The sequence below is a fragment of the Acanthisitta chloris genome, unplaced genomic scaffold, assembly GCF_000695815.1.
Source record: "Acanthisitta chloris isolate BGI_N310 unplaced genomic scaffold, ASM69581v1 scaffold21179, whole genome shotgun sequence".
In the NCBI taxonomy this organism is placed as follows: Eukaryota; Metazoa; Chordata; class Aves; order Passeriformes; family Acanthisittidae; genus Acanthisitta; species Acanthisitta chloris.
In genome coordinates, this window is record NW_008692246.1 from 23,629 (window position 1) to 48,989 (window position 25,361).

A 25,361-nucleotide genomic window follows, 5' to 3' on the forward strand; every position below is an offset into this window, starting at 1 on the left:
ACTGTTAGCTTTCTTGTGGGTAAATTACACACGCACTAAGGATGCTTAGAAACCTAAACAGATGGATACCTGTCGACACTTGCAGTTTTTCCTGCTTCCTGTATCATCATCATTAGGCACCAATTTAGTGTTTCCAAGTGAAAACATTGCATCAAAGTTTGGCCTGGGATTATCCTGTGGCCAGATCTGCTCAGCACTAGAGAGTACAGAAAAGGGCAGCCCTACTTCTCCATAATGTTATTGCAAAATTATATCAGCATGGGTCTGAGCTTTCTGTTACAAGTGATTTAAGGAGTTTAATTTTAGTTTAGTATGTTCTACTGAAAGGGTCACAGACAAGTCACAGTATTTTCATGTAGATGTCTCTGCTTTGGTTTCATTGCTACTATGTTTAAAGCCTAAAAAGCATGCCTTTCTTTGTCTGTGGTGTAGTTTTTCTACCCTTGAATCCAGCGACCCTTTGCAATATCCAAGCACCCTTAAGCACTAACATGAAACTCATACTAACTGCTTTGCAGTGCTCATGCAAACCAGAGAGGAGGAGAAGTAAGACAGGGCCAGTGGCTTTATACTGTAAGGCCTTGATTTACCTACCAATTACCACTAACAGAAAATGGCAGTTGCTGGAAATGAAAAGCCTGTTCACTTTGACAGCATATGCACAAAGCTGTTTATTGACCACAGTCTCATAGTCACTGACCTTGAGGAACTCTGCTGGGTCTGTAGCTTTGCCTCTCTCCTAATGATTCCTGTGAACAACAGCAGCTGACAAAACCAAGACTAAGAGAGGGAGGAGGAGTGGTGTAAGTTCATTTAAAAAACAAATCTACACATAATCAAGGCAATTTAATCTGTTAAACAATTGTGTTTAACACTGAAGAGCATTGCCTACACTCATCTCCCACTGACTGCAACCTCTTCTGTGGTGAGCAAGCACTGCTGATATCAACCAACTGACCTGTGAGATGTATTCTCCTCTGACTCGGCAAATTCAACTATAACAACTAATTGTCATTCAGCTCATGTTAGAGTTTCTTATTTAATTTTGGTACAGATTTCAAGGTTTTCTGAGTGACATCTCTGGCAAATCAACAGCCAAAACACAGCTTCTGTATATCATCAACAAAGGAGCTACACTATCAGCAACTATCCCATTTTCAGAAAGATAGCCTGAGGCAGAAGTAGACAGATATTTCTGTGGGTATAAGATTCCTGCCAGATTCTTTCAGCTTTCTCTACTTTCATGTCCTGTCCCTTTCTCTGCCATAGACCTGCCTCCCTAGTGCCATGCGCCTTCTGCCCTGCCATAGCTATGAGCTCTGATGCTTCAGAATTCACTGCTAACCAGTGGCTGTGCCCAGGCTGAAACCTTTTTTACAGCTACAGATTTTGCTCTCTCATCCTATTTTCTCTGATTGCTGCTTCATCCAAGTGCTTGCAACACACTGTTTTAAGATACAGTTATTTTTCTGCTTAAATTACATTCCTGCCTGCATGGGTTAAAGCATTGTTCCTAGCATGGCCAACAAGGCATTCCACAATGAATTTACGTCTGTGAACATGAAATTCTATTTTATTACCCAAGGTCAGTCTGAACAGTCTCTATGGGGATCTGTCTTGTCCATTTGGAGTTATAACTCCATGTGCCAAAATTTCCTTCAGCTACATTTCTTGCATAATGAATGAGTGTGCCAATACTGTTCCTTTCCATAGGAGAGGTCATGGTTTATAATGTCAGCTGTAAAACACTTAAGGTCAACATTAACCAGGACAGGTACTATACAAAAACAAACCAAAAAGTTGATCCCCAAAGCACTTACACTTGTTCTCCTATTAATAATTTTTCAAATCTTGCTGCTGTTAGGGGTGTAGTGTAATATCAAGAGCCAAGTGTGAGAGTGCTTGAGGAGAAATGTGACAGATGATGAAGTCTGACTAAGACAACAAGCTGGGAAGGCACTCAACCCCTGTGCTCATTTTCAAAAAATTAAGGGAATGTCTCCAAGACAGACAAAGCTACCTTATCTCTTGACCATTTTAAAGGTTTGAACTTCTGATAATGACTTATTTTGTGCTGTGCTATAGAAAAGGATAGCCATTATGTCTAGCAGTGTGTCCTGAAACTAAGTCATTAGCTGATAAAAAGAAATGTCTAGCATTGCTATTACTCTAACAACTGTATTTGAAAGGGATGCTTCTGTTAACTCAGCAGTTGATCAAGCCATGGAAAAATGTTGGCTAAATCATTATGCCTTGTGATCTTTATGTTTGCTAGGACAGTAGGAGTAAAAACATATTTTAGCATATTTAACCATATTGCAGTCATAACATTGTTGCTCATTCTAGCAACAGCCACTGAAAGGCAGTGACCTGGGAAATTTGTAGTTAGCATTTTGTGACCTTTATTTAAACAGCTTTTTAAAATGAAGATTAAAAAAATAATTAGACACTGGAATGAAATATAACTTTCAAATGTTCTTGAATCCTAAAATAGCTGCTAAGGAAAGCAGTGTTGAAGTTTGGGATTGCAAGTTATTTAATGAAAGACAATTACTTTTGCCATCAGAAAAATCACCCCCCTGTGGTTCTCTGAGCAAGAACAGCTTTCTTCTCCTTCTTTGTTAGCAGCAGTAAATATATCTTCTTGCCTGGTAAGAAAAATGTTCAAATCTCTGTTGGAAGGATTGTCTTTTCAAGAGTAGGAGGGTTCACAGAGCACTAAACTATGGAAGAACATTCCTTCTGCTGCCACAGACTTTCCTGTGGGGCCTATCTTCAGTTTGGTTCCTTGTATGAGGTATAGTACTGTCCTGCTGTAGAGAAATGTGAGGATAATTTGGGGTGATCAGGCTGTACAGTGATGGAGAACCCATGTGCAGATACCCACTGTTCCAGGATGCAAAGTAGATTCTACTGAAGAAGCTTTATGTTGTGGTCCCTTTTGCCTTGTATCTTAGTTCATGCAGTTAGTTTCCCCAGATTGGCAAATGCATGCAAATCCCTGCAATCTTGATTTGGCAGCATTTTGCATCTCCTTTTCACTGGCTGCCAACAAACTGATAAAATCAAGTTGAAAACTGTTTTACATTCAGAACACTATCACAACTATGAAGGAACAAACGGCACTGGACTTGAAAGATTCTCAGGAACAATAAATTTGTCAATTGACAGTGCTTCACTCTTTGTGGGAAGTCAAAATTGTCTTTTTCAAGCTAATGATATGTTCCCAAGGAAAGCTATTTTGGTCAGAACATGGTTTTCAGGAGTAATATTCTCAACAGTTTCCCTCCATCTCTTGTGTCACTTTTATAGTAGTATTAACTATCTCCTGTTGAAGCTCATAATACTTCAGCAGCTGCTCACTTTGAAATGACAGAAACCCCTACAGACTTGGGATGGCATAAACATATTTAAAGACTTTTTATTTATAGAAAAGATTGAAAGACCTCTATTTGTCTCATTCTTCCCAAGCAGTGCTAGCCAAAAATATTTCAATGCAATGCTTTTCAGTCAGAGAACACTATTCCAAGGAAATTATGCCATTTAGTGGAATTGCATTTATTAGTGTCAAACTCATAGGAGAAACTAGCAATGATCATGATACACACACACACAGAGTACAGCCCAGACAACAGCTTGCCTCAAACTGTCAGCCACTTGACATAAGCATAAAAAACTGGGCCAGATCATGCATCTGGATAAAGCATTATTGCATTTGACAGCCTGGATGCTAAGTGATTAGCTGCCATGGAACTAAGCTGTCCAGGTGAAGTTCATAGTACTCTGCTCAAGACAGAATGAAAGAAACAAGAAAGAAACAAGAAAGAAAGAAAGAGGAAGGAAACAGGACCCTTCAACAAAACTCATGAAGTGATAGGACTGAGTTATTGTGTTAAACAGCTAAGAGGAGGAAGATTCAAGCCCACATTCAGACACCCATATTTGGACATAAAATTTAGATGCTTAGATATGAGATAAATATATAGGTTTTCATTGTATTTAGTGGAGATATAAATCTCCATACCTTTGCACCCATGTAGGTGCCCACTGACACATGAGATGCTTTATGGTATTCAAGACATCCACAGGTATGATAAATTTGATATAGAGCCTACAGAAGACCTGCACCCTTGTGGAGGAGCAACTTAAGTTGTGAAGAGCAGGCATCACCATCAGTAGTTTTCAGTCAATGCCGGCAACAAAATCCTCAGAACTTGGCATTTAATCAAACACATGTATCTCCTTCCAGATAAACTGAACAACACTCTAGAGTTGTTTTTGGTTGGTTGGTTGGTTGTTTTATTAAGAATGACATTGTGGTGACAAAGTGAGACAATACTTCAGTTTAATAATATTGCTACTTTGCAAAAATACTGAGTGGATGGTCAATACCTGAGCTTTCAGGTAGGAATAAGTGGCACAAGAGCTTCAGAGGTTCTTGCTGCCAGCCCTCTTGGACAACAAAGGATTGAGTAAAATCATTGTCTGTATCACACAGGTGTGACTAAACAACAGCATAACATCACTCAAACCAGGAAGGGCAACACTGTTTCTATCTATTTAGTAGATATGTCAGAAAAAGATTGCTGTTATTTTCAGGACTTTCAGACATGCAGTGGAAAAGAGCATCATTATGGACCCATTTGAAGCCCTCAAGACAAGAGATTTCGCTTGCATGACTATATTTTTTCCAAGGCCATTTACAGTAGCAATGAGGTGTCTGACCTACAAAGACATATATGGGCCAGGGAAAAAAATAAAGCCAAACCTAACTAAAGTACTAGGATAGAGCTTTGCAGGAATGTGAAATTGCTATGAAAGATTTCCACATTTACACACCAAATTGAAGTACAGTCCAAGGAGCATATGGAAAAAAGTTTACTGTCTTTCTGAATTATTAATTTTCACTGGGACAGAAAGGGGAACCAGGAGAATCATGTGCCTCACTGGGTGGGAAGGGAATAGGGAGAACAGTTTGCAGTAACAGTTATATCACTTCTTGGCCTCCCATCCTACTGGTATGTTCCCCCTGCCTAACATGTTTTTCAGACCTTTGATATATATTCTTCAATGTAATAAAATATTAACAATCCTTGTCTAATTTTAAGCAAGTTATATTTGGGAAAGTATCACTGGGAAAGATATTACAAGTCAGCAAGTCTCATTATGAGACCCAATGGAGACCATTTCGGAAAGGTTATAAAGATAAGTTTAGAAGGACAAGGATAAGAAGAAGACAGAAAATACAGGGAAACTATTTCTAGACAGCACAGACTTACAGTTTACTAAAGCAACTGTTTGTGGAAAGAATAGTAACTATCCTTGGACATACTCTGACTCCAATAAAGACACTGCTGTCATAACATAGAAAGTCCTGCAGGTCACAGATACATCTTTGCTCACAGATGCTAAATGGCTCCAAAATCAAGGGAAAAGTGTCACAAACAGTAGGAAATGGACTGACATGGTGAAAATTACTTGCTATGTTCTTCAGACTTGTAGTGTTCTGAAATAGGAGGAGCTCCTAATTTGATGCCAGATTTACTCACAAAGAAAGCAAAATAACTGCCTTAACAGAACAGAGAAGATCTGAGAGTAAGAGGTAGGATGTTAACTTACAAGTAGCATGCTGCTGTAGCATAAAAGATCTCTTGAACCTCTACGTGCAATTAAAAATCTCTTAGCTCTATGTCTTCCAGTTGAGTCCACATATAATACAAATGGAACATCTTTAGCTTCCCAAGAGGAACTGTCAGTCTGACATAATCATAATTCAGCATGTGTTTACTGCCAACATCTGAGGCAATGCCAGACACAGTCACCTCAGCAGATTGGCAAAGAACAACCAGGAGAGCAGCTTTCTGGTTTGGGGGAAGTCTAGCAATGGTGGGGTACGGTATAATTAAAACAAGAAACAGCAACAAATAAAATTCTGATAAGCAAAGACTGTCTCTTCTCTGTACATGTTACAGTAGACTGTCCCTGGTGGTATGTCTTCCTTCCCATGAAAATAACTCAATTCTCCTTTCCTCAGTCACAGCAGAATTCCACTCCCATCCGCACAGAGCACTCTATACTCGGATGTGACACTTGGACAGTTTGTACCCTTGTGAGATCTGCTGCATTTTATACAAATTAAGCATTGTCCTTGTACTCTGGAGCAGGACGGACCTCTTTTCCTATCTTGTTTCATTTGTAAAGAAAGCACTAAGCATGTAATTGTCACCTTTAGGAAGGACAAATGGCTTAAGAGATGAGTTTCTGTAAAACGTAGTGAAGCCTGAAGAAAACCAAATCTCTAAGCATTCATGCAAGCTCACCATAAAACAAACAAAATAAACAAACAAAACGAGCGACACAACAAGAACACACACAAAAAAACCCTCAAATTCTGCAATAAAAATACAAGTCATGTTTGGCTTGATAACCCAATGGCTCCCTCTGCAGGGTGACACAGCTTATTTGGATATAAAATGGTCTCGCTATGTAACTGATGTACATCTCAAGCTGTTTCCAGTGGAACCTGACATACACTTAGGATCAATGAATCCCCTATGTTTAGATATACCTGTGTATTAAGTTCAAAATAAATGTCTGGATATATTTTAAGTACATGCTCTCTCACTTGAACTTCTTTCTCTTAAAAATTTTCGACATAATTTCTGTTGCTGCTTCTTATCTTTCAGAGAAAGACATGATAATTTATATGCCTCTTTGCAGCGTTTCAAGGACTAGTTATTAGGAGATGATGTTCAAAAGCTAAGGCTTGGGACGTACTGTTCCTGGGAAACATTCTGTCTGCTTCAGGTAGCAATATGTCCATTTCCAATCACTAATTTCTCATTCACCTTGGGAATTGGCAGCATATGACCTTCTAAATTTCTTTTAAAGCTGAGTGTCTTTTACAACAATACCCTGCTCTGGATGTATACAATGTAATTAGAGAAAACTCAAAGTAAATATGATTATTATTCTGTTACACATTATTGCAGCAATAGGTACCAATAAGCCATTTCAATACAGTCATTGAAACAAATGCTTCCCACTGTCAGCACATTTCATAGCAATTCTCTGGAAGCCAGACACTCTATTGAAGTAGCTTCAGGGCAGGAGACAGATTGCTATATCCTAAGCTTTTACTTAAAATTTTACATATATCTAATATTCATGAGTTGGATTATTTTATGTAGCCATAAATAGCTATGCTACTTGAACTATTTACTGAGCATCTCTAGATGCTGTTATATACCCAAACATCCTAAGTATGTACTAGCAATATGGCTACCATCATCTCACACTAGAAAAAACATCAGGCATTGTTCCAGTGTTTTTGAAAAGAAAATAATGTCTTTTTTCACTTTTTTCCCCCCTCTCCTGTCCTAGTAAGCCCTTCATTTGGAAGCTCTCAAGCAACTGAGAAACTGAAAATCATACATAGTTCTGTGATTTATAAAGTTTCATTGTTTTCTGCTGAGTTCAAATAAATGTTTATTTTACAACCATCTCTACAAAGCTGCAGGTCATGAATAATAGGAGTCATCTTGTGACATTGAGGTGTAGATTGGCATTGTGTTATGTACATAGATTCTGTACTAACACTATCTAGCCAAAATATCTTTTAAGCTCAGTGTTGAAAAGGTTCAGAATTGGGCAAAAATCCTCTTCTATATTTTACCTCTAGGAGGATAATTAGAATTCATGCTCAACAGCCCATCAAGCATATTTTAGGCTCTCCTCAGACCCAACCAGCAGGCATTTACTGAAAGGGTGCTAAAATAATTGTGTATTTGGCATAAGGAATGAAAACACTGCCCAATTGTGTAAGTGCCTCTTTCTGAAGGATTCAGCACGCCTTAGAAAAGAGTAATTGCAGATGGAATTTGCACTGACACTGGATTAGATATCAGCCATGGCCCATCCCATGTACTCAATACTCACCTCACACCAGCACAGCAAATCAAATGAAAAGTGCAGTGGGTATATTGTTGCAAGTCAATTAGATAAACCATGCAGACAATGCGATATGTGAAGATGAAGAGAATTTTCTCATTACTGTCTCAGATCCATCCATCACAGAAACAAAATCCCATTTTAGCTACACCTGGAAGCTCACTAATGTAACACAAATTCAGTCAATATAAATAAGTAAGAGGGTGGCAGCAAGCCTATTAAGTAAAGTTTAATAACTGTACGCTACACCCAGTCTTAATCATTTATCTGTGAAGATAGACTGGTGAAAAATAACATGGCTAACTGATACACATATACTTTATTCTCCCTCAGAGCAGACCTCAGGCTGTTTTGAGAAGTAACAGATGGAATTTTGCCTTCACTCGGATAAAGTTTCAGCAATGCAAAAAATCGATTTAGAAGCACTTTAATATGCTGCTCCAGCAACCATGCCTACACAATCTATATAACCAGCCTCCTATCTGGCTGCATTCTCCAGAACATGCAAAGACACAAGCTCTTCAAATTATCACTGTGAGATTAGCCTGATTTGCTAATATTCACAGATATCTATTTCCCATAGTTTTTCAAAGACAGAAGTATATGCAATATAAACAAAATATAATAGACACGAAACAAGGAATCTTCCCATATGCAGGGGAAAAGTGTAACGAAAACTGGTTTTAGGAGGCCAGGCTCATTCTTCTATCCGCAGGCACCAGGCTGAGCAAGCCACAAGAGGGAGCGCAAACACTGTTGGAAAAAGCAAGGAAACGCGGGGGAGAAGGGCCAGGGCCAGGCAGCATTTGATGCCAAGTCTGTTGATAATAACCTGCATTCTAATTTGTACTAAAAAGCAATTTAAATTCCTCTTCAGCTTTAATGCGTTACAAGTAACTCTTCAATGCTAATCTGGTAAGGAGAGAGAGAGAGAAGAAAAACATTCATAATGTTCAGCTTAAGCCGGACAAATGGAATGCAGAGCCAGGTCAGAGCAGCAGGCAAAGCAGCCTCGGGTGTCAGGCAACTGGAACTAAAATGCTGCAGTGCTTGCCTGCGGCAGAAAAAAAAAAAAGGAAGATCAGCTGTGGACTTCTCCCTCCTGCTTTTCATCCCACTCTTGTGGCCACCGAGGGAGGGACTGGGGCATGTGCAAGTACCAGTCCAACTCAGAAGGGGCACCTACTGCCAACCTTTAATAACAGCAGGAACAGGCATCCCAACCCTCTGGGACTGTTCCAGCCTCCTCTCCCCTCCTTGCCTTTTCCTTCATGAGAGCCAAAAAATAACACTCTTTAACTGTAGTGAAATAGACTGACAAAAGAAATACCTGACAACAGATATTTTCAAACTGAGATGTTTATATGTGGGTCAAATATGAGTTTGTGAAATCTTCACCATCATAGCCAGATTTTTTTTATCTCTTACCTCTGAATATCAGACAGTCAAATTCTGTTCTTGAGCTGAAGGTTGTTTATATAAGCCAAGGATAAATGTATTCTTAAAGGCTGTTCTCTCTGGATGGTTTAGCACAGTATAGTGCTTGCATATCCATTTCACTTAGCTGTTGCAGTATTCTAGCAGGAAACAGCAGCAGGAGACTGATGTTATGCAAGGGACAGAAGCAAAAAGGATATGCTTGTGAATACTGATCTCCTGACTGATGTAATCATTGTGATAAAAAATAATATCTTAGCAGTGTAAGACCCAATTCTTCTGCATGAAGACAAATACATTCAGCACAAGTCTAGTTTCTTCTGGAAGCTGAAAAAGGAGGAAGGTCACAAGGCTATGGAGCAGTCCTGTACCACACATCCTGCAGTTTCTTGCCTCCATGGGATCCAGGGCAGCAGCAGAAGCCCCAGCACTGATAGGTCAATGGGCACAGCTTCAGGATTCATGACTGCCTCGAAACACAGGATGAGAGGAGATCCCTTCCCCAGCATAAAGGAGATGCAGAAATGCCTCCCAACAGAGTCTTGACACCAGCAATTGGGAGGCAACAAGTTAACTGAGGCTCCTGTACTTGCTAGTTACAAATGGCATTCTAACTAAATCATCACATGTATTTTTCCAGTAATGCATGAAATCAATGAAACATCATTTAGATAAATTAATTGGGTCTGAGGCTATCATGGTACTCACAACATCTGCCACTTCCCTTTGCATAACTGGATCATTCAAGTTCTTAACAACTAGGGGTTTTTTAATCTTCCTAAATTATTTTATTAAATTATGCTCATCTCTTCTTATCCTTTTGCCCTTCAGACTGTCTCCTTCTCCTCTTTCTTAGTCTGCATTTCTGTTACTTTAGCAACAACTAATGGTCCAAATGTTGATGCTAACTATCCTCCATTCCCTGCAATGAGAAAGAAAGTTTCTGTGTCTGTGCATCTCGACCGTAATAAACTATACAGCTGTGACAACCTCAAAATAGACCAAAGATAGACTTGAAATTTTTTACAAATATAACACAACTGTGAATAACCTGGTGCTAGTCACAGATTCACTGTTACAATACTTAAATTCTGTAGCAGAATTCTGTGAATTTTGCATTAGCACTGCAGTAACCACAGGAGATAGTTAAGCTTAAAAGATGAGCAAATAGGACTGCAGCAGGCCAACTTCACACAGCCACACTTATAAGCTAGTGACAGGCTATAAGAACAAGTCACCTCAAACAGTTCACAAAATTTGTAATTTCAGGCCACTAATTCACACAGAGCAGCCAATTTACAACAACTTTTAGTGTTCAGTTTCATATATAGTTACGTAATTGTTAGTGTGGTAAATATTGCAGTGGTAAATATGTTGCACATCAATTATTAAAAAAACCATACTGTTAATGTCAGTTACTCAGATTTTACTGTCATAAATCTGAACAAACCTTATAACTGTTCTTTACAAAGGTCAGCTGAAATACTGTTGTTTTCTCAGGACCTAATACTACCCTTCAAGCTGTATTGAACAAGTGATAATACCAAACCATCTCCCACTTGGTAGGGAAAAAATATTTCACTGAGAACATGTTGATATAAATAAGGTACATTTAATCACTCACTGCAGGATCTATATACAGAAAACATTAAAATACCAAACATTTTGTTAAGAGGAAGGAATCATTACATGGAATGCTAATGTACATCTTTCTCCCTTTGTAAATACAAATGTGCATAGATGTAGTGATCACTAGCTGAAAACATAGTTCTTGACATTGCAATGAACATGTTTTGGTAAGGGCAGATCTTTGACATAGTAAGACAATTTTCTATGCAAAACAAAAATTACAAATATGAAAGAAACAAAGACAAGAATTTATCATCTGTTTTCTCTCAGATTATATGATTTAATCCAGAAACCCAAGTGGACTCCCGATGCACTTTTAAACATGACACAGAGCCAGTTTACCAGTGCCAAAGTTCTAGAGGGGTGCACACACAAGGAATTTGCTTCTTCAAATTCTTCTACAGGCACAGGCAGAAAGCCAGTCACTTGTTCTAAGTTGTGGCCACTCACCCCAGTTTACAGATGTCTTTCTTGCACTGGGGTCCCAAAACTGGATGCAGTATCTGGGTGTGTTCTAATGAGGGATGAGTCGAGGCCTTAATCACTTCAGTCTAGTGGCTCCAGTCCTGTTGGTACAGCCTGGGATGCTGGTACCCTTCTTTGCTACCAGGGCACACTGAAGACTCATGCTCTACTCATTGAGCAACAGGTCTCCACATCCTTTTTCCACAGGGCTTCATCCCAGACAGCCAGGAGCTTTTTTTCAGGCAGCCAGGGCTGGACCTGCTGTGCTGCAACATCATTCTTCCTTCCCAAGTGAAGGACTTTGCACTTGTCCTTGCTGAACTTTGTAACTTTTCTGTCAGAGCATTTCTCCAGCCTGATCAAGTTCTGAATTGCGATTGTACAGTATGCTTTAAGAAAATTCAGAGTAAAGACAATCAACAATTGATGATTGTCAACAATTTTGGCAGAGGTTTTAGTACTGTGACCAAAAATGAACTGCTCAGTATTTCAGAGCTTAAGAATGTGGCTTCCTTTGGCAGCCAACAGACACTGCCACTGAAACCAGTCTCCAGCCTAAATAGTCTACTGGCTGAAATCCACCTCATTCTCATGTCTTTTCAGCTCATCCCTATAGTGGCTTTACTTGGATGACATTTACATTTGTCTCACTGTGTTTACTGCTGTCATCTATTTGCTGAGTGTCATCACTGGCGATAATAAAAATTATGGAGGAAGAGCTGAAAGTCACTTTCTTCTTTGGCCTGTCCCCTGCTTTCTGAGACATAACTATTGGTCGTATTGGTTTGTCATTCCCTGTCACTCGTGTTTCTTTCATGGTCCTCTGGAATCTCATCAGGCGAAAGCACAGGAGTTGCAAAAGGCATCGTCGAAACTGCAAGAGATAATAAATAGAATGAAGTTACAACTTCCTAATCATTCACCATTGTGTGTGATCCAATGAAGGGCACAGTACAGTAAATGACTCAAACTAACAGATTTCTGTGTATCTTCACCTTGTTCCAAGTTAGTTTCAGTGCTGTAACAAACATGGTGGCTTTGTAGTAGGTACTTTTTTCGTTCCACCAGACCTGAACAGGATCACTGAGCCAGCAGAGGGCAGTGAAATGCAATTTAATATTTTACCAGCCGCAAGGTCTGCAATCGACAATCTGCAAAGGACAACAGGACTAGGCTCCAAAGTGTTACATAGTTATTGTTCCCATATTCAAAAAAATCACACGTTTGATCTAGAAGAGGAAGAATATTCTCAGAAACACTCCACAGGAGGATGCAGAGAGAAGGAACAAGGAGAGGAAGGGGATACAAAGTGATGTTTTCTCCCTTTTAAGTAACTTCAGGGTATAGAATATTAACAAAAGCATTGAATGTCACAGATGTAAAATGAAAATTTAATGGTTGGTAACACAGAAGTAAAATGTTCCCACTGAATATGAAAGGAACTTTTCATATGAATATGAAAGCATCTTTCAGCTAACTAGATATGATACAGGAAGCCTGTTCTACCTTGTGGCTAAAGAATGCAAGGTGTACAGTGAAAGCTCAGGCCAGTATATAGAATGAAAATTGCAGTAGTAGCACTGTTTAGTAGCACTAACTTAGTACTTTAGTAGCACTAATAGTAGTACTAGTAGCACTAATAGCACTTTAGGAGCAGTAATTGCACTAGTAGCACTGTTTTAATTCTCCAATTATGGTCTCTCCTCCAACAAAACAAAGATCCAGGTGTGAGGTTCTAAGGATGCACTCATTCAGTAATTCCATGTCTGCACATATTTAAAGCTCAGATATGATGCTTTGGAGAAATTCTCTGGTTTTACAAGAAATAAATTGGCAACTTCCTCTTCTTTTAATAACTCATAACAAGACTTGCCTGGTATGTATGAAGAGAACTTCAACCAATCAACTAAAACACCCTGAAAGGAAAACAAAATCCCACAAGAACAAACAGTGGGGAGCATGGTGAAACAACCCACCTTTTCTCTGAAAAGGGAATAGAAAATCTTTTTTTAACAGCCTTCCATTTAGCTGTATTAAGGGTTATTACTTGCTATCCTGCATGGCCAGTGACTCTGTTTTCCCAACTATTAGGTAGGAACCTCTCCATCATGCTAGTTTGGAACAAGGTTTTGTTATAGAAAATTAATCCTACTCTGACCCAGGAGAGGCAATAGGTCCTGTTGGACCTAATAGGACAAACTACAAGATGACAGGAGAAAGATAATCTGATGCACAAGAATAGTCATGTGGAGGCCTTGAAGACTTCAGAGATAATGTGGTACCTCTAAGTAGCACAGAATTTAGACAGCACAAGCATGTTAGAACAGGTCAGATAAAGGAAGCATATTATAGAGAACTGGTTTTAGGATTTCTTCTGAGGGCAAAATAACCCCCAAAATAAGCAAAAATATTATTTGGGTCCTAATCTGGAATTAGAGATGAGTGAGAAACACTTCACAATGCATCTCCAATAAGTATGTTCAGATGACTGATTCTTACCCTGGCTATGTCTGTACTGGCATTGTGTCTGGTACCAGATTCATTTGCTTCTGGGTCTCAGAACCTACCAAATGTTTTTCAGATAAACTACTCAGCCTGACATCTAGGTACGGGTCAGTGCCAGTCTATTAAAAAAAAACACTGTAGAAAAACAGTCTTTTTGAACATGACTGTTGTTAGCTCCCCATATCCAGGTCAGCCTGCTGTGAAATGAGCTGTCGGGGAAGAACTGCAAGATACCACGTTGGGGGCCTCATGCCCTTACTCACGAAAGCATTTAAGCTCACCCTTGCCCTCAGTCCTGCCCTGAGCTGCACTGCAGCCTTTGCTTGGCTGCCCACCTGGCTGATTGGACCCACTGACTTGGCTGCCTTGCCCCTGCAGACTGCTGTCTGACCCAGGCTGCTGTTTTCTAGTTTCCATGTATTTGACATGCCATTGATAACCAAATACTTCCATTCTCTCTTTACTCTGTAAAGCACTGAAATGAGCTAGTTACCACCATTAAATCAGCAGTCTACTACAGAAGCAGACAAAAATTAAAAACTTGTTTCACATTGGTAGGTATGTCTTCTTAATGGCACATAATTTGTCTCCAAAACATATTTCACTGTCCCTTACATGAGATTCTGGCTTTGAATATCATGAAGCTCTGAGAAATGTTACTGTTCCTAAAAAAACAGACACCCCATATTCTGAATTTTCTCTGAAGGAGTTCTGTTATGGTAAGGGAGTGATTCAGATGACATCTTCTAGTTACAATCCATTTCATGGGTAAACTGTCAAAACTAGACACTTAAATTCTGACACTCTCCCATCCCTTTCATGTGAGTAAAATGTCTGAATTCACATATGAGCAAACTCACTTTCTAATCAGGTGGCACTTTAAGCACCATCAGGGATTTTAATTATACTAGATTGTCGCCATTTATCCTAGCTGTTCAAAGTTTTTTTTAAATTTAAGCTTTTCAAATTAAAGTATATCAAATCTAAACACCACAACTATGATAGTGGCTACTAATCATTCATGTAAGGAAATCTTTAATGTACCTACCTTTCTACTCATGAAGATATAGATGACTGGATTATAAGCAGTGCTTGACTTGGCAAAGAAAGATGGGATGATAGCTACTGTTGGAGTTACAAGGTTGCTGTAGCCATAGGTTATCAGGAGGGAAACCACTGCATACGGCATCCAACAAATAAGGAACGTGGAGATCATCAAGAAACACATTTTAGCCACCTTCTTTTCATATTTCAGAAGTTTGATCACTTGAACAGTCTGGAAATCTTCTACACAGCGAAGCTGTAAAAGAAAGATAAAATAGTAAAGTATGTTTTACTTGAAACAGAACAGCTCTACATTTATTTAAAAGTAACTAATTCATTAATTTAGTGTTAGGCACAGGCACTATACATCTTATCTTTTGAACCACAGTTCTTCTGGAAGTTTATATCACATGTCCCAGACTTTTATTTGTCTATATTAAGTGTAAGAATACAATCTGAGGAAAAATGGAATAGCAAATCTACTAGAAAACAACAAATCCAGTGATGCAACAAAACATGCTGCAGTTATCATAATGCCACCTATCTGCTGGCATAATCAATTTCAGTTTACATTTAGTGGTCCTTTGTCTGACTAGTTAGACAATCCTGTTGATATGTGTCGTCAGAAGTCTTTAGAAAGAAGAAAATTTCATAAACAAATTTCTCTGTACTGCTTTGCCACTTTGTTACTGTAAAATGATGAAATCTCTAAAGTAGAATACTAGACAGCAGGTTCCCAGTGTTATATGAGTGAGTCATAAAATGAGGAAAAGACAGGACATATACATGGACATCCTCCATAAGTTATCGGTTGTGCCAATACTGTTAACCGTCAACTTGAATGCATCCAGATTAAATACCCACAGAATACAAACCATTAACACTTTTTGATCCTAAGGATCTGGACTAAATTAGACTGGGTTGCCTTAACATGGAGAACTGTTTTAACGGGGCTTCATCTCCACTTGGAAGAGTTTCACAGGGTTATCTTCTCAAGAATGATTAGGAGAGAAAGTTCTTGAATGAGAAGAACTGCAAAGAGAGTTTTCTTTTTCCCTTTTTCCAAGTGAGGATCTGATGTGGATTAGTGACCATAATCCATTCCCTAACCTTCCTCCCAGTGAAACTACACAACAAATAGACCTTGGTAGCTCTGGGCTGATTGTCCTCCAATCCTACATCCTTTCTAGTGGTGCCTGACAGAGATGAACATTAAACATTCAAAAGTTTGAATAGGAAGTGAGAGTGCAAATTTGGCTCAGATCCAAACTTCACATACAGCTTCAAAATTTTTCACTGAAAATATTATGAGAAATCTTATTTGAACTAACTTACCATTCTTACTGCATATAGAATATGGCCATAGCAATAAGCCATGATCCCAACAGGTGCTACTAGACAGCCAAGGAAAAAAAGGAGCACAAAGGAGGTATCATTGGGATCTTTTGACTTCCAGTCCACTGAGCAACCTAATCCATGAATTTCCAGTGTATATCTGTTCCAGCCCAAGAGAGGTGCTCCAGTCCAGGCTAATGAGTACAGCCAGATGTATGTGATAGCTCGCCAAGACCAAGAGAAGTCAATCACTTTTGCATGGACTACTCGAATGTAGCGTTCATAGGCAAGAACAGTGAGAGTCATAATAGAAACAATTCCTGTAAGAAGAATAAAGAAAATCAATTAAAAGAATTCGCAAATATTACCAATTGGACTGAAGTCATCTTGCTCAATGTTTCCTTTGCTAGCAGGTTAATGCGAAAGTAGGTAGATCATATGATGAATCTGACACAAATAGGCTTTTTTGGGTGATACCACTACTCACTTGAATGAAGAGGAAAAGTAGTCCTTCATGCCCTTTTCTGGGGCCTAACATACTGAAAATACATTGAAGAATGTGGATCTCAGCAAGATATTAGCAGGTATTAGGAATGTCTGCTACTATCTACAGAATTTTATAGGTACTATTCTATACAGTCAAATGCAATCTACTTCCGGAACACACAGTAAGGCCCATTTCTCTTGCCCCCAAAGATTATAAAATTTTTCCTGACAGTTATGAAAATCATCCACCGACATGTTTATAGGGAAAAATTTGTATCAGCCAACTGTAGGCTCATTGTGCACTGAGGCTCTGTCTGTGATCAGTAGAGAGCAAGAGCAGCTCCTCAGGATGGTGAGTCAGAATTCCTAAATTAACCTCTTGCTCTTTACCACCTTCATTCTCCCTACAATGGTATTCTATGAGTAATATCCCTGCGTACCCTTAATATTTCCCCATCCATTTTTATGAGTACCGAATTCTAGCCATGACAAAGTAATCAAAAGCACACACACTTGGCTGAAAGTACAGGTGTTCAGGAGCAGTAATTTACTGAGTCCTTGACATTCTCCAGGAAGGCACTGGATGCTCAATATCTCTAAAAATTGGTACTTGCACATAGATCTTTGAACAGTTTTATATCAAGCCCCTTTCAGTCTGAAACCAGAGCCCTTCAAATGCATTCTTGAGTTTTCTTCCCTGAACTATAAATGGGACCTTGGAAAGTCTGTTGGACAGTATGTACCAAAATGCAAATCCCTGTTCTGTTGGTATTCAAGAAGTGTGTGGTAGCATGCAGACATGAGGCAAGAAATGCAGGTCACAGTATAGGACAGTAAATTCCTCTTCAGTGCAAGTTCTCTGCTGTAACAAGGTCATAGCAGTACAGGTAGAGGTTGAAGTAGGTAACCATAAAAATAGAAATTGGAAACAAAATAACTCTACAGGATAAAAAAATGCAGGGAACTTCAATCAAAAAAAAAAGCCCCTTGTGTGCTATAGAGCCATGGCTACCTCTTTCACTGTGGCAGATGTCATGCAGAAATACCTGTAAGAACAGGAATACTGAGATCTGGCCTAAGGAGATGAGTTTTAAAACATGGTATATAAGAAAAAATCCATAAAGTGTGTTTTCAGAGCCATCTCTGTCATATCTCACTACTTAAACGCATAAGCCTGTCTCATTCTCTATTTTCCTCCATCCTTGGTGGTTTGGTTTTTTTCAATACTGCTGCCTATGAACACATTCTTTCATATCACAGATTTTGGTGTGAAAGAATGGGAATACATGGCAGAAGCAAGTACAACTAATGGTTTTCATCTTTGCATGCTCAGAAATCAAATTGAAAGGTAAATCTACGACCATAAAGGATTTCAGGTCACAGCTACCATAAAAGAAGGGAGAATATAGCCCACTCATCCAAAGATAATGAAACTTAAGCATCCAATACTCATGTTAATCGAGCTATCTGTTACTACTCCTATATGAAACCTACTGATGCCAATCCTTTAAAAAAATTGGCCTATTACTACCCTTGTGAAGCAACCATGAATCTTCTGTCTCAATCCATTACAACCTAGAGACCATCTTCCATTCTCTTTCCTCTCCCCCATGCTCCCTCCAATACATTCATTTCGAGTTCATTTTGGGCAGCTGGCAAACAGCAGGTAACAATGCCCACTGTAACCACAGGAGGTGACAGTGTTACTTAAGCCAAATTTGGCAGAGATTTCCCAAGAGCACACAGGTGCAAGGCTTCTAGTGCTGCCCCCACAGAAACGCAGTACTTTGTATAATATCACACGCTTGGGTGGCAGCTCTCACCTGCAAGAACCTTGCCTTTTTTAGCCCACTGCATACTAACATAATGCATGTTCTCGTGCTGTTTCGAACTACCTCATATATGATTTATGCATGTGTATGATTCCATTTTCCATGTATGATTCAGTTTCTGTGGTCTAGTGTAGAAGAAAGCACTGAATTTTACTTCCCCCTCCCCCCCTTCTCCCTTCCACTCACCCACAGATTTCCTGGAAATAATTTAGAATTCATTCTGAGTGAGTTGCATATTTTAATATGATGAATTATGTGCTGATGGAAAAAAACCCAAAAATCTGTTACAGAAAGCCATTATGGTTATTGTTTGGATATTAGCTGCCTCTTAGCAAAATATGCATTTCAAATGAATTTTTAGCTTTAATCTGAAACAAATTTTGTCATGCTTAAAGCTACTTGAAGTACTGGAGATCTATGTATTTTGTTTCAAGACTAAGGCCAAAGATTCTGTGGGCTGATTTACTCTACTAGCAAATCAGTCTTCCTACCTCTTTCTGAAAGACTTGACTGCTCAGTGTTTACAGATAATGCATGCCTGATGTACTGACTTTCATCTCAGAGAATACTTCCATCTGCAAGTGCTGATTATAAACACAAACACTCTTTGTGTTTAGGAACTGATGCTAGTTTTAGCTCTGATTTGAGCCCGGGCAATTACCCTAGCATGAATGGGTTCATTCCCATTTAAGCTGTAGTCAAATGTAGCAAAACCAAAGGATCTTCTTGCTTAAACAACTAGCATGCAATTTCTATGCTGCAACTCCTACTCTTCCCCAGTAGTCAGCCACCAGAATCAGGGAAGAGTGATAAGCTACTTCTTGCTGGTAGGACTTTTTTAAAAGAAAATTCTAATTTTTTTCCATTTTTTTATTATTTTCCTACTGAAATGCTGCATTTAGTGTAGGTTTGATTATGCATCATAGGTGATAATTATTTCTTCAATATTCTGGTCTTTTCCAGGAGTCGTGTTAATCTGGATATATCATTAAACACTTCTAGCTGCACAGCGTTGGTCATCATGGAGGTGAGTGCAAAACACATCTGAGCAGCACTGCACTGTCCCATACAATGTGTATATTCTGACTTGATAATCCTTAATTAAGAACAAAATTATTGCAGTGCCTTCAGAACTGAAATATCAGTTTCAACAAGTTCTAACAACCACAATAGCTTCTGCCCTCTCCATGCAATATACAACTTATTTTCATGGTTTGCCATGTTGCCCTCTCCTATCCCCCAAACATGCTTTATAATTGGACAGAGATGGTATCAGATACATATTCCTGAAGACTGAGCATGTCTACAGAGCAACAGCAGCATAATGCAGCAAATAAGATTCAGTTCTGAGACAGACCATGACTTCTGTCAAAGGACGTATTATTTTCTGTATCAATTATTCCTTTACCTACATCCAAGTGCTGAATTACTGGTTTGCATCTCTAATCAGAGGAGAAAGCCTCTCTTCTGCAATCCCTCCTCACCTCCTTCACATCCAGAAAGCTGAACGGGAACAACTAAGTAGAAGCAACTTCCTGTCCACAGCAAGACAAGGTGTTACTGTACTCTGTAGTTTTGTATTACAAAATATATAACCAATCCATTTGAATACAGCAATTAGGTGCCACAATATGTTTTAGGCACCAGCTATGTATCACTTCTAATTTTTCAGTCAATTTTAGCAACTGCATTCAAATCTAGGTAGATGAAAAATCACTTCTCCTAGACAGAATAGCCTTCAGGTCTCTTTTATATGCACCTCTCCTATAAAACTACAGTGAAACAAATCACCTCTTCCAGATTCAATCCTGCAAGCGATTAATTCACTTTAAAAAAAATTGCTAAAGCTGAAAGCATGCTGATTGAGTCTTCAGCTATCTGTAACACAAGATCCTAAAACTATCTGCTGGGAAACCATAGAAAATGCTTTTAGTGAGATTAAATCGGTGCATATAACATACAGTGGTAATGTAAGAGGGTGGCACAGGACATCATTCTGTCACTGAGCAGAAAAGAGCCTTAGATGAAGTAGCTAACAATCATATACAGACACATGTTTTTGCATTGTTTCAAAATAGGCTGTAACTGAAACCAGGTCCACAGGACACTCTATGGCAATTAATCCTTACTTCAGTATTTTGAGAGGCCAGGGAGGATGTCAGCTTTTCACAGGAAAGAACAGTCTGCAAAACTGCTTATGATTTTTTCCCATCCTCCAGTTCACATTACTGGAGTGAAGTATACACCTGGATATCAAAATTTACTGTATTGGTGTATACCAATGGTGACTTGTCCAGAAGGGACATAATGCTTCCAATTAGTTACACATCAAAAGCTGGCAGTGGTTTTTTACCCTTACAAGAAGAGCTTACTGTCAAGGAAAGACAGAGGTCTCTAATCACACTTCAGTAACACTAGCCTTCCAATCACAAAGTTTAATAATATAAAGCCTACGCCAGAGTACACCCTTACTGTGCAATCTTCTGCCAAGAGATTGCCTCAAATAAAGGATTTTGGTTCCTGTTTCTCAAGACCGTTCCTATTATCAACCAGTTTTTCCACTCCTATTTTTTCCTCAATTAAACTTATCAGAAACTGTTAGAACACCACTACTGGCAGATGGTGCAGTTGCCATTACTTGCAGCTGAAGTGATTTATGCTTGAGAGGTAGGTGTGCAAGCTTCATGTGACCAGTCTAGCTTACCTCAAAACCCCCAGGGCCTATTCCTATGTACAGAAGGCATTAAAGCAGACATCCACTGCTTGGAGTGGGGCAGGACACAAATTTCTCTTGCGCCCATCAAGTTCTGACAGTCACTGTGGTTTTAAAAAAAAGCTTGTCTGTCTGTGAGAAGCCAGCAGAAGCACACCCTGAGCCTGTATTTCACAATTAAACAAATTCTTTCTTCAGGTGATAGGGTATGTGTGTCTGTTAACAAAGGCATTTGGGTATGTTTAGCCGTCAGGTGTCCTCTCTAGAAATGATACCCAAAAACCTATGCTCTCGGTGACAGACAGCAAGCCTCCCAGGTATGAGTTGTACTACTAAATCAGATAAAGAGATTACACAGATTTCTACTACTTACAGCTTGGTTGACTGCAGACAGGGAAAGCGTTAGAAGCTTTTTACATAAGAAGAGGGGTCACAGACTCAGTGGGACTGGCACAGAGTTGACTGCACACCTCCATGGAAAGGTGACCCTCATGGGATAAATGCATCACTTAATAGAATCAGCTACCATATTACATCAGGATATATTACCTGTCACAAAATAAACACCGGAACTCAGTATAACAAAATTAAATGGGGATTACTGCCTAAAACAGACAACGTCATCAAAGCTTAGACTAAGACTTGTCAGTTAATCTTTTATGTCGTTTTCCCCACACTAGTCTATGAGGTGCTAAGAATGGCATTGTAATTGCCTCTGAAGACACATGTACCTAAACTGCATCTAGACTTCAGACTCTAATGAATAAAAGGAAGTAAGGATTGCTAATTGTGTGACAAGGACAGATGTGCAGTAGTCAAAAATGATCAGTTTTGCACTGTGGCAAGCAGATCTTGGCACCTTCTAAAGGGTCAATGAAAAACTTTCAAGAGTCAGGAAAAGAGCCAGTAGCTCAAACATCTAGTTTTGAGCTATGCAATGCAACTCAAGAAGCAGATATGACCACATGGGCTTGTCTCATGATAAAGTTACGCTAATGCAGAAGCAGATTATTGTAAAGAACACAAAACCAGCCATTTATTCGTAGACAGACAATCTATTTCTGCTGCCATCTTCTCAGCTTAAAAGTTTCTGAACACAAACATCTGCTTGCAGTGTCTAAGTTTTGGATCTCACCTGCCTCCACCTGCTAGATTGGCTGATGAGAAGCACCCTTACAAAGAAAATTTTCAGATTATCCAGAAGTGTAGAGAAAGACCTCCTTGTAGATGGGAGGGAGAAAAAAAAAGTTGCCATCATTACATAATGAAGGTTTCTGAAAATATAGATGCTGCTAGTTTATTTTAAGCATCCAGGCCACCTATGTATTTAATCATATTGACATTCTTAAGAGGAACACAAAAATACCTTGATCTTGGTGTTCAAACCATGATGAGCAAAAACCTTGTAACAACATGTGGAAATTTAAAATGAAGCTGCATGATCATGATTTTCAAAGTGATTCTTGATTATTAGCTACAGGAATTGGAAAGAATCTGAGTTTTAAAATTTGTTGAGAATTGGCTCCAAATGTAAAGTGAAAATCACTTTTTTAAAAAAAAGGCAACTTTAATAACTTGTACCAAACTTGCTCACAGTCAGGGCAACAAATTATCTTTTCTAACTGTAAGCTCTTCTTATAAGGGTAAAAAACCATTGCCAGCTTTTAATGTGTAATTAATTAGAAGCATTATGTCCTTTCTGGACAAGTCACCGTTGGTATACACCAGCTAGGTCACGATGAGCTATCAAGTAAATGTCCAGGTGTATGCTCCATTCCAGTAATGTGAACTGGAGGATGGGAAAAAATCAAATGCAGAGAACAACTTAAACCAAGTATTGGGGCTTAGGGGCTGTTCTCCCAAGGGAAAAAGAATGCATAAAGATTCTCTTCTTTGAATTTAAGAACAGCCTTCAGACCTGAAGGCCTGCCACAGAAATTTCACATTGCGATGTTCATGTTCATACCCAAGAATGAGATCACATAGCTGTAAAACAAACAGGTTTTGGTCATCTCATGTAAAATGAGCTGGACTGAGTCCAATCCCAGGACATATCCACAGCACTAAAGTAACCTCACACAATCTGTTATGATTTAATAGACTCCATATCGACAATAACAGAGCTACCACCACTTTATTCTAGATACATCTTTATTAGTTCATTCTGGCTTACTGAGCAATTTAACACTGCAAAGCTATAACTATTCTGCTTGGTTAATGAGAACTTCACTTTTAAAAGCTGTCAATTTTGTGTCTTCTGATCAATGAATGTACTTTCTATTCCCAAAAGTTCCTGAAGGGAGTGCTATGCTTTAAGAGGTACTGCTAGGTAATACACATGCAAGGCTTCCATTACATTACTTTCCTCACCTCAAGATAATAGCTGACTTGAGCTTTTGTATACAAGAGAGTTGCATTTATAAATATTATACCTGGCTACTCTGAATCAAATCTTCAATCAGTATCTTTACTACCACCATGAAAAAAAATCCAAACAAAATACAAAACAACAACACACCACAAATCCAAACAACCAACCACAAGCAACAATGAAAAACCACCAGACACAAACAAAAACCTTCAAATCGATGCTCTTTTCATAGACAAAAAGAAAATAGAAGCTGTGGTGGCAATTGTCCAGATGGCAAACCCAGTGTGATGCTACCTGCAGGGCATCATTTATAACTTCTTTTCCCTCAGCATTGACATGCCTCTGCTTTCCTATCCAGGTGGGGAACCTCTTATCTCCATAAACAGAAAAGCACAATCTTTCTATTTCCAGATGAGAATATGAAAACAATACTGTCTACAAAAGGAAAGCTTAAGATTAGACATAAATGTATCAGGTTAGCATCCAGTTATAACAGCCATGTTATATATTTTCTATTACTTTACATGCAGGCTGAAAGAACTAAATTCAGGCATCACATATTCCTGAGCATTAAGTTGTACATTTACTTGCCACTTCCATATGACAAACTGTACACAAACACACTTTCCTAATAATATTTTTTAAAAAATGTTCTTCTCACTGAAACACATTATGGAAGAGGAACATAACGTGACCAACCACAGGAAGACATAATTTTGCAAACCAGTGACACTAACTTGACTGTTTGCTAGATAAGGACCATAAATTTGCCTACATTTCTTTGGGAACAAATTTATTAAATAAAGGGATGCAGGAAAGCATCAACACTGAATATATTTATAGTACCAAATTATGTAGCATGCCCCAAAACAAACAGAAACTAAATGTCACATGTGATCGAGCAATTTGCTCTCCAGTTTATATACCTCATTGTTTCTATTTGTGCTATTTTGGAACATGGTATGATACTATTATAGTCTGGTTTTTAACATTATCCACACTATGTATCTTTTTTTTTTAACCTATATGGAAAATGCCTTCACCAAAAATAGCACAAATAATATATAAGAGACAAAGATAGGAACAGAACTGTACTTTACATCTCCTGTGTAAGCTTAATGCTCAGCTGTCTGGCAGAATCTGGTTGGCAGACACTTGAGTTTCTCAAGTATTTGAACAGGCTGAGTGATGTAGACAGCCTTATGCTAGCAAGATTCTCCAGTACTTCTCCTGATAACACTAGATAAACAAATGTCTGAGCTGTGCAGTGCAGAAATCATCCAGTACCAAACCTTGCACAAATGGTTAGCTACATTCTGCATCCACTATATCTTCCAAGATGTAAGATCTTTGCTGCACTGTGCAGCAGCAGTCAAATCAATCATGAGCAACCATGCCCACCAAAAGCAGACTACAGTGCCATGTGAAACAAAGATTATGTATGCAAGAAAACTGCAAAGCTTACTGAAGACTTTAATGTGCCTTATTAGAGCCAATTTTCAGTGCATACATGTTGCATGAGTGCACTACAATCCATCTCTAAGTTATACACCCTAATTTATACACCCTAATTTATACACCTCTGCCAGGAAAG

At 38.8% G+C, this 25,361-nt stretch overlaps 1 protein-coding gene across 1 annotated transcript; it reads right to left on the reverse strand.

The window, feature by feature from the left end:
• Positions 1-12,091: 12,091 nt before the first annotated feature.
• OPN3 (opsin 3) lies at positions 12,092-18,723 on the reverse strand. The gene is made up of 4 exons (XM_009082593.1): positions 18,675-18,723; positions 16,366-16,685; positions 15,035-15,286; positions 12,092-12,355 (listed from the first exon to the last, which is right to left on the reverse strand). Exons 1-4 carry the CDS (start codon positions 18,721-18,723, stop codon positions 12,092-12,094), a joined length of 885 nt encoding a protein of 294 aa, XP_009080841.1.
• Positions 18,724-25,361: the final 6,638 nt, after the last annotated feature.